Source organism: Periplaneta americana, chromosome 15 (genome assembly GCF_040183065.1).
Source record: "Periplaneta americana isolate PAMFEO1 chromosome 15, P.americana_PAMFEO1_priV1, whole genome shotgun sequence".
Classification (NCBI taxonomy): Eukaryota; Metazoa; Arthropoda; class Insecta; order Blattodea; family Blattidae; genus Periplaneta; species Periplaneta americana.
The window spans coordinates 8,410,346-8,421,699 of NC_091131.1; the positions used below are offsets into that span (position 1 = coordinate 8,410,346).

At 30.2% G+C, this 11,354-nt stretch overlaps 1 protein-coding gene across 1 annotated transcript; it reads left to right on the plus strand.

Moving 5' to 3' along the window:
* The first annotated feature begins 266 nt into the window (after positions 1–266).
* On the plus strand, positions 267–9,684 carry LOC138714610 (leucine-rich repeat transmembrane neuronal protein 2-like). Its single transcript, XM_069846634.1, has 2 exons — positions 267–412; positions 6,682–9,684. The coding sequence occupies exon 2, from the start codon at positions 6,684–6,686 to the stop codon at positions 8,124–8,126; it is 1,443 nt and encodes a 480-aa protein (XP_069702735.1). The 5' UTR covers positions 267–412; positions 6,682–6,683; the 3' UTR covers positions 8,127–9,684.
* Positions 9,685–11,354: the final 1,670 nt, after the last annotated feature.

Here is an 11,354-nt window from a genome sequence, read left to right on the forward strand (position 1 = left end):
TCTAAAGCATAATGATGTCTATTATGGAATCAAACTGTTAATATGTACAGAAAATATAGCCATTTCTACGGAAACTTACTTTAGAATAACCTTATATTTTATAAATTAAAGAAAAGTGTCATGTTACAGGATCCAACTTATGAAGCCACATGAAGATTTCACAGTCTTTCTTTGTCTTTGAACCCTAATCTTTGAATTGTGAGTCACACAGTCCTTATCTGCACATATCGCTCACGCACGTATGGATATCTGTTCCAGGTACACAACAGCTGATCCCATCTCACTACGCAATTAACTGCCAGTCCTACTTCGACAGTCCTCCGAGAGACAGGCTCGCTGTGCAATTAATTAATCACGAACTATGCACACGACGATGCTCTTTACGTAACTGCATCCTGAAGACAAGCAGCAGGTAGGTCAGCTTGCGTATTCTGGACACGCACCCTAGGTAAATCCATCTGCATCGCGCTCTGTGGCATCACAATCTGGTTTCTGAATTTCTAAGTAGCGTACATATTATGATTACTTTGTTATATGAAGAGTCCACTGCAAGAATGATGGATGTCACTTTCTTGTCGAAAATGAACCAAGACTGTCAATGCATAGCTTAAGACATATAGAACGTACATACAGAGTTATATGACATTAACACTGATAGTCATTGTCCAGTAATGATCGGAAAATCACAGTTAAGCTTTGAGCGCTAAGCATTTCAAACTTTCAATTGCTTCTCCTACAAAATGTATTCCAAATGACATCCATCATTCTTGCAGTGGACTCTTCATATGTGTATCAATATTTCATTGTTACTGGGTAATTTTAGTAACGCTTTCATCATCATCATCATCATCATCATCATCATCATCATCCTTCCCTTTTTTGTTCACGGTGTCAGGACTTGATTCTGTTCGGTTACATACAATATTGCTTTATTCATTTTTTAAATAAGTTAAAATGTTTATTAAAGATAGTTATGCAATATGTTACAAAATATAAATATAAAATTACTACTTGACAAAATAAATAGAATTATATATAATCGTAAAATAAGATATTATACTCCGTGCAGCCTCCTATAAAATTGAGTACCGGGTCTTTCCCGGGGGTAAAAGGCGGCCAGAGCGTGGTGCCGACCACACCACCTCATTCTAGTGCCGAGGTCATGGAAAGCATGGGGCTCTACCTCCATGCCCCCCAAGTGCCTTCATGGCATGTTACGGGGATACCTTTACCTATTTTTTTTTCTTTTACAATGAAAAAAAAAATTCTCTGTATATAAAAAAAACTATTCCCTGAAATTAAAAATATGAGTTTAACAATAAATTTTACAATTTGAACAATACAGTATATAATACAAATACAAATATTTACATACGGATATATTGAATAACTGTGATTTTCTTAAATTCCTTCAGTTCAATGTAAAAAGAACAGAATTACGTCATAGGCAACCTTTTATTATTCCTATTCCTAGAACTGTTTTTTCAAGAACTCTCCATTGTTTGTTATGTGTAATACTTACAACTCTCTGTCTTTAAACTGTGATTCTCAATTGAATTTTAGTATAACAATTGAAAAATTTCATACAACTTTTAAACAGAATTGTATATCCTTAGATATTTAAATTATGAAGAAGTGTATTATAATGTTTTCACTCTAGTTTTTAAATAATTTTGCATCATTATATTGACATTTGGCGCTATATTAACTGCAATACTATATTCTACCATCTATTACCATTATGTATTTTCTTTCTTTCGTTTGTGTTGTCTGTTTTGTTGTTTTTTCTCTCATTATGTATTTTGTGTATACATCTATGTAAGCCACCTGTAATTGGAAGCCTGCTTCTGTTGGTGGTGGGTTTAAAATAAAATAAAATAAAATACTAAAAAATGTTACAAGAGAAAGAGTTCATCCAAAGGACTGGACTCGGGAAGAGTACCCAAAACGCTCATTGCATTTCCGCGTTGAATTGCAATACTTAAACGTTGACATAAATAAATAGTGCAACGACGACCACCAGTGATGGAGATCAAAATTTGGCCGATTTGAGATACCAAAACTTTAGCGTCATGACTCAAAGGACCGAAGGTCTCCACAGCAAAGGGGACAAAGATGTAATTGTTTAATAGATGAGCATATTTACTGACTTTATTTGTCACGGCTAATACAGCAGCAGATGCTGCGCTTCTGGAGATATTCGGCAAGTGAGATTTAGATCCAATATCTTGTTCTCGTATGTTTTCATATTTGTGTCTTTATCAATTAAAGTATTAGGAGAAATTATTGTAATACTGCAATAATTGGATGCGATATTTTCAAAAAATTCTATGTTCTCAGCATGCATGATACATAAACGTTTACTTTTTCCGTTATTTCGGTCATGAAAAATTGTAAATTTTAAATTTATATTCTCTTATTGTGTAGTAGACATAAAAAAATTGTATTATATATATTTCTTAATTTAAATTCAGGAATCCGCCCCTGAGCACGAGTTCTACTCTTTCAGGAGTGAACTAAAATGTTATCTGTTTATATTATATTTTATGTTACAAAGCAAAATCTATACTAATAATAAATCTGTAGCCGAAATTTTTCTGGTAATTTTCGATTTTCCAAAAATAATTGGTCCTAACATATATAATTAACCACCCTGAAACCGAAAATCGCTTTTTTGAAATTTTTGTTTGTATGTCTGTCTGTCTGTATGTTTGTTACCTTTTCACGCGATAATGGCTGAACGGATTTCGATGAAAATTGGAATATAAATTAAGTTCGTCGTAACTTAGATTATAGGCTATATGGCATTCAAAATACATTATTTAAAAGTGGGTTTATAAGGGGGCCAGAATTAAATAAATCGAAATATCTCGCTTATTATTGATTTTTATGAAAAATGTTACATAATAAAAATTGCTTTAAAAATCATTTCCGATAAATTTTATTCCTTGAACAATTTTGATAGGACTGATATTTAATGAGATAAATGAGTTTTAAAATTAAAATAACTGCCATCTAAGGCCGTGTAATGAATTAAAAAACAAATGACTTCGTCTATAAGGGGCCTTGGACAGCAACAATCGAAAGCTATGAAAGATAGCTTACAGATAATGTTTCTGCGTTTCTATGAAGTAATATCAGAAGCTAAATTAACCGATTTGTATAATTAATTATTAATTCGCCATTGGAAAGTGTAGTTTCTCTAGATGGACATAATGCTATAATGTTATCACAGTAACTTCTGAGTGAATCGAGGACAGGTAAGATTAAAATAGCTTCTTATGCACAGAAAACTTGATAGGCTATTCTGTATATTCGTTTCCTGTATTTCCTAAACTAATTTTTATGACCAAATGAGTGGTCTCTGGATCAAAATGATCGCATTTTAATTTTTTAATTAAATTTAAATTAAGTAACATAATAAACGATTTATCCTTCTATCAAACACGAATGTTCCCTGGATAAAATGTCCTATTTTAATTATATAATTACTTTATATTTTTTTCTAACGTGTGCAGCGGAGCGCACGGGTACGGTTAGTAAATACATAAAATAAAAATGAATACTAATACCAAAACATAATTCTCCTACCATCAATTAAATTTCTTTCAATTTCTAAATTTGGCGTTACGTTTTTCTTAAAAATTGAGCCAAGGTAATTAAACCTTCCAAAGTTTTTAATTTTTTTCTGTGTCACATATTAACTGTTCATCCACACCACCTAATGTCAAACATTCAGTTTTCTCGAAATTGATCTGTAATCCCCACTTCCCATATTCTGCAATCAGTTTGCTTATCATGTAAGACGCATCATCTGTATTCTGTGTGATCACTGTCTGATTATCTGGCAATAATAGATGATATAAATAATCTTGTTCAATTTGCAGTCCCACATAGCGACAATTTCTAGATCAATTTGTAAGGCATCTATAAATATATAATTTAAATAATATTGGAAATAAGCAACACCCTTGTAACAGTCCTTTAGAGGTATAAAATTCTTCTGACAAAAGGGAACCCATCTTAATTAGGCATCTATTTCGTGAGCAGCCTATATTGATTTTGTAATATTTGTAATTTTGACATTTACATTTGTTTGTTGTTATATTTTCCATAATAAAATTCTTGGTACACTATCATATGTCTTTAATAAATTAATGAAAGTCAAGGGAAATATCTGTGATTTTTCACGACTTTTTTATAACAATTGTCGTAATACAAAAATATACTTTCTGTACACGACTTCCCTACAGCGAATCCCCTCTGTTCTTTTGTATCATTATATTCCTTATCCAGTTCATATTTGATAATTCTGGTAAATAAATAAAAAATACAAATAAATAAATAAATATATATATATAAATAAACAAAATAAATAACTAAATAAATGGATACATAAATAAAAAAATAACTATATAAATAAATAATTAAATCAATAAATTACTAAATAATTAATAATTAAATCAATAAATAACTAAACAAATGAACAACTAAATCAATAAGTAACTATATACATAAATAAATAAATAACTATATAAATTGACTACATAAATAAATAACTAAACAAATGAATAACTAAATCAATAAGTAATTAAACAAATGAATAACTAAATCAATACGCAACTAAACAAATGAATAACTAAATAAATAACTACATAAATGAATAACTAAATCAATAAATAAATAAACAAATGAATAACTAAATCAATAAATAACTACATAAATGAATAACTAAATCAATAAATAACTATATAAATAACGAAATCAATAAATAACTACATAAATGAATAACTAAATCAATAAATAACTATATAAATAACTAAATCAATAAATAACTACATACATGAATAACTAAATCAATAAATAACTATATAAATAACTAAATCAATAAATAACTACATATATGAATAACTAAATCAATAAATAACTATATAAATAACTAAATCAATAAATAACTACATAAATGAATAACTAAATCAATAAATAACTATATAAATAACTAAATCAATAAATAACTACATAAATGAATAACTAAATCAATAAATAACTATATAAATAACTAAATCAATAAATAACTATATAAATAACTAAATCAATAAATAACTAAACAAATGAATAACTAAATCAATAAATAACTAAACAAATAAATAACTAAATCAATGAATAACTATATAAATAACTAAAATAATAAATAACTAAACAAATGAATAACTAAATCAATAAATAACTAAACAAATGAATAACTAAATCAATAAATAACTAAACAAATAAATAACTAAATCAATAAATAACTATATAAATAACTAAATCAATAAATAACTAAACAAATGAATAACTAAATCAATAAATAACTATATAAATGAATATCTAAATCAATAAATAACTATATAAATGAATATCTAAATCAATAAATAACTATATAAATAAATAAATCAATAAATAACTATATAAATGAGTAACTAAATCAATAAATAACTAAACAAATGAATAACTAAATCAATAAATAACTATATAAATAACTAAATCAATAAATAACTAAACAAATGAATAACTAAATCAATAAATAACTATATAAATGAATATCTAAATCTATAAATAACTATATAAATGAATATCTAAATCAATAAATAACTATATAAATGAATATCTAAATCAATAAATAACTATATAAATGAATATCTAAATCAATAAATAACTATATAAATAACTAAATCAATAAATAACTATATAAATGAATAACTAAATCAATAAATAACTATATAAATGAGTAACTAAATCAATAAATAACTATATAAATAACTAAATCAATAAATAACTAAACAAATGAATAACTCAATCAATAAATAACTAAACAAATGAATAACTCAATCAATAAATAACTAAACAAATGAATAACTAAATCAATTAACAACTAAATAAATGAATAACTAACTAAATAGATAACTATATAAATGAATAACTAAATCAATAAATACTTATATAAATGAATAACTGACTCAATACCTATATAAATGAATAACCGAATCAATAAATAACTAAATAACTGAACAACTAAAGAACTGAATAACAAAGTAACTTAATAAATACTGTAGATAAACAAATAAACAAACAAATAAACGAAGGAACAAATAAAAGAAGATATGAATAAACAAATAAATAAATAATTACTTAAATAATTAAATAGATAAATAAACAAATGAACAAAAAAACAGATAAATAGATATTTAAATAATTAATTAAACAAATAAACCAACAAACAAACGAACAAGTAAATAAATAAATGGTGACGAATCCAAACCGAACATCTGTTGACACGGGAGACGTTCGTGATTTTCTTCGCATCCACAACCTAACTAGTTTCTTAAAATGTTTGTGCTAACTTCTGGAAATGACTTAAAGACAATGCGCAAACTCTTAAAAGGAAACCGTCCACCAGGTGCTGAAAAACAGTCCAACACAGAAATTGACGAAACATAATTCCAGTGGGATTAAATTAACATTACACTCAGTCAGTTGTTTTTAAACAAACTAATTCTTGTAGTAAATCAATATTGTATTAAACGAATGCCATTTCTTTTATAAAGAGGCTGCTTAGAAATAACGAGGATGCACAAAATTTAACTTCTCACTTTTGTAAACCCTGTATTTACTTGTAATGTAAAAAGTTTTTTCTGCTTACAGACATGACAGACTGGAAGTGCCTGCTACTTGTCACAATCCTTTCGACGCTTTGTGACGTAAGAGAACTGTGTCCCACTAAATGCCGTTGCAATGGAAACAGTTGCAACTGTTCATGGGCGTCACTGGATGACATTCCTCTTGAAGACATCGATAGCAATAGCACCGAGTTTATAGCATCAAATAATCGTCTCACCGTCCTCAAGAACGGTTCCTTCACCGCCTTCCGCCTTCGTAAACTAAGAGTTATCAACTTGGATTACAATCATATTTCAGCAGTAGAGTCGGGCACTTTTGAGGGTCTTCACAGCTTGAAGATTTTGTCAGTGTCTCATAACGTGATAGAGGACCTTCATTATCATACATTCGCTCAGACGACAAAGCTTCAAGAATTACGAATCAGTCACAATAACTTAGCGTCCCTACACCCTGACCTTCTGAGGCAAACTCACCTGTTGCAAGTTTTTGATGCTTCAAATAACGCAATAAAAATTCTACCACCACTTTTATTCAAACACTGCACTCTCCTCAAAGAAGTGATTTTGAATAAGAACAAAATTAAGCACATCAGCAGCCAACAGTTCCTTCACAATCCAACTATCAAAATCGTCAACTTGGGGAAGAACTTTATACAACAACTTCATCCAGAAACATTCAATTACATTAAGGATCTTTCTTATTTAAATTTAAGTGACAACAAAGTGCTTTATCTAGAAACAGACACATTTAAGAACAATTGTCATCTCATTAAAGTAGATCTGAGCAAGAACAGATTGCAAACACTCCCTGTGTGCGAGGAGAATTGTTTGGAAAACGTGATGTTGCTTGATATTTGTGACAATCCAATTGTGGAAGGCAAGAACGTTCAACGCGTGAAACAATTGTGTGAAAGTAATAAAATGTTTTTAGTGGAACCGTGTGGTACAACATCGTCGGAACAAAGGAACAATAATAATAATATATTCGAAGGTCAGCAGATGGCTCAAGAACGTGCGATACTCCATGGTAGGTTCAGAAGATCGTATACAACTGGGACAATTGGTGTGAAAATGCTGAACGAGAGTGACTCTACCAGTGTAATCCCCAGTTTCGAAAACAGCGGCAAAGATATCAATAGAAATAATTCTGTCATATCGGAAAATGAACCTGAGAATTTTACTCAAAGCTTTTTAAATTCTACTATAACAATCTCACTAGATGAGAGTGATCAAAATGTGACAGTTAAGTTCATAGATTATGATTCACCTCTTGTGTTGCGTGAATCAACAGTACGTGGCATCTTTTTCATCTCCCTTGAGTGTACTTTAGCTGGTGCTGTCGTGTTGAAGAGATTACTATTTTCGAAAGAAAAGACAGAATCAAATGTTGTCGATACAATTGAACTTTTGCCAGTATCGGAGCCAAAAACAGATGCAGAAAACAAAGCAACACAAACACACAGTGTGTGAACTTAAACCTCTCATATTTGACGCATATTTATGTGAAACCTCCCATGTCTCATTTTGTGTTTTGGTGTAACAGTATAGCTGGCGCCAGCGTTTTTGGCGTGTGTCCTAGATATATAGTGCCCAGTTTGTGAGCATGATGCTAGTGCAACTGAGAATGGTGCCATTTCTTATACACATCACATCAGCCATTTGCCAAACATAGTTGTCAGACTGCGGAAAATGTAAAACACTCGAACTTAACGTTTCCATTACTTTTTCACACGCCAAAAACGGTGACGGTAACGATTTTGAGATTTCTGTCCCGGATTGCATAAGTAACTCTCACCGTGTATATTCTTATCGATTATTTAACGACTATGTATCAACATGCGGTGTTGTCTAGCGTCGATGGAATTGGTGACAGCGAAATGGTAGCTATTTTGATAGATATTCCGAGAATTCGCAATGGTATCACTTGAATTCGTGTTACAGTTGTTACAATTAAGGAAAATCCGGATAAAAACGTAGTCAGTAACCATCCAAAGCAGAATTGGAACCTAGCCTATGCCCGGGTGCACTTCATATTGGTGTGCTTATTACGACTTTAGTTTTACAAAACTTTTATTTACAAAATCCATTCATAATTCTACATATAGTGCTTAAAATGACCGTCATGGTGCCGCATCATAGACTGTCTTAAGAGTCCGTGTATAATATAATATCTAACAAGTAAACGTTCTGATGAGGACTGATAAAAAAGTTAAATTTTTTGTTCCACCATGTTAATAATGTCAAAAGAAGTGCTTTTACAAATTTTGGCCACTCGAACGCAATTACGAGGGCCGTAAAAAAATAAGTTCGCCAGAGGCCGTTAACAGAAAAAAACACAATTTCATTGGACAAATTTATTCGAGCAGACACAGCAATTGTTGAGATATTTTTCAACATATTTCCTATCGGAACTGAGACATTTCTCATATTTTGGGATCGACAGAGAGGAGTAGACGCTGGTTCCGGTCTCTGGCGGCTGACTTCTACGACACAAAAATTGATCCTATAGTATGACAAATATCTTAATTCCAGTGGGGGATATGTTCAAAAATAGCGCAACAATTGCTGTATCTGTTTCAATAAATATTTCCATGCAATTGTGCTTTTTTCTATAAACGGCCCCAGAGAAAATCGCTTTCTGGACGGCTTCGTAATTGCGGTCGAGTGGCCAAAGTTTGTATAAACACTTCTTTTGGCATTATTAACATGGTGGAAGAAAAAAAATTAACTTTTTTATCTGCCCCCATCAGAACGTTTGCTTGTAAGAGAAGAGTTTAGACCAAAGAACAACAAAATAATATAAGTGCAAGGCGCATATTACGGCAGGGAAGTAGAGAACTGATGCTCTCCTAGTGGTCTGGCTGTGAAAGTTAACATTTGAACATTTGAGAGCGAAATTTGTTGTTTTGTTGATCAAATTATAAAGATTGTTAAAAGTGAATGTTCTTATTTTTTGTTTATGTTATTTAATTTAGTAAGGAAAAATTTCATCAGAACAAGTATAAATAAAACATTAGTTGTGATTAAATTTTGGATTATTTTCTTAATTAAATAACAAACACACAAACGACTCATAATATGGTCATCACGTTCTCATCTCATATTATATACTAGCCGTACCCGTGCGCTCCGTTGCACCCGTTAGAAATAAATATAAAGTAATTACATAATTAAAATAGGACATTTGATCCAGGGAACATTCGTGTTTGATAGAAGGATAAATCGTTTAATATGTTACTTAATTTAAATTGTATTTGAAATATTAAAATGCGGTCATTTTGATCCAGAGACCACTCATTTGGTGCAATGACAATTCCTTTAACATGTTTCTTAATTGTTATTACCAATTATTTTTGCAAAAGCGAAAATTAACAGAAAAATTTTAGCTACAGATTTATTGTTATGTTTATATTATATTATATTATATTATATTATGAAAAAGTGTGTTGATAACGGATGTACTCGAATTAGAAAGTTTTTAATTTGTTGTGGGAGCTCTTGAATCTCAGGAAGAACAACTTTTACAACAGCGCAACATAATCTGCTTGGCTCATTACCCAATTTTTTTGCATTGCATTTATTTCATATGTATTTTATGTATTTTAACACGATTCAACTGAGCATAGTTAAAATTTGAATTATAAAATAATGGATTGCTAAGCTAACGTACTATTACTGCATACTAAATCAATACACTCTCGTTGTTCCTTAATTCTCTGAGATAAAAATGAATATGTTCATAAACATTATTATACGAAATACAGGAAATGAATATACAGAATAACCTATCAAGATTTCTGTGCATAAGAAGCTATTTTAATCTTACCTGTGCTCAATTCGCTCAAAAGTTACTGTAATAACATTATAGCATTATGTCCATCCAGAGAAACTACACTTTGCAATGATGAAATAATAATTAATTATACAAATCGGTTAATTTAGCTTCCGATATTACTTCATACAAACACAGAAACACTCTCTGTAGGCTATCTTTCATAGCTTTCGATTGTTGTGTCCAAGGCCCCTTACAGACGAAGTCATTTGTTTTTTATTTCAATACACCGCCTTAGATGGCAATTATTTTAATTTTAAAACTCATGTATCTCATTAAATATCAGTCCTATCAAAATGTTTCAGAGAATAAAACTTATCAGAAATCATTTTTAAAGAAACTTTTGTTATGTAACATATTTCACAAAAATCAATAATAAGCGAGATATTTCGATTTATTTAATTCAGGCCCCCTTATAACCCCCCTTTTAAATAAAGTATTTTGAATGCCATATAGCCTAAAATCTAAGTTACAACGAACTTAATTTATATTCCAATTTTCATATAAATCGGTTCAGCCATTATCGCGTGAAAAGGTAACAAACATACAGACAGACATACAAAAAAAGATTTCAAAAAAGCGATTTTCGGTTTCAGGGTGGTTAATTATATATGTTAGGACCAAATATTTTTTGAAAATCGAAAATTACCAGAAAAATTTCGGCTACAGATTTATTATTAGTGTAGATATGGGATTTTCTGATTGCATGCTGGTGGGATATATTTCGTAGGCAACGGAAAGCCACATAGGACAACAAAATATCCACCATAGCCAATATATAATTATGGTGGCTGTTTTCTTGTTCTATGTGGCTTTTCGTTGCCTAATAAGACATTTATTCCACTGGCATCCAATCAGAAAATTCC

What these genes read in the sequence shown, in the direction of transcription:
- LOC138714610 (XM_069846634.1), top strand. Translation starts at nt 6,684, where the DNA reads ATGACAGACTGGAAGTGCCTGCTACTTGTCACAATCCTTTCGACGCTT.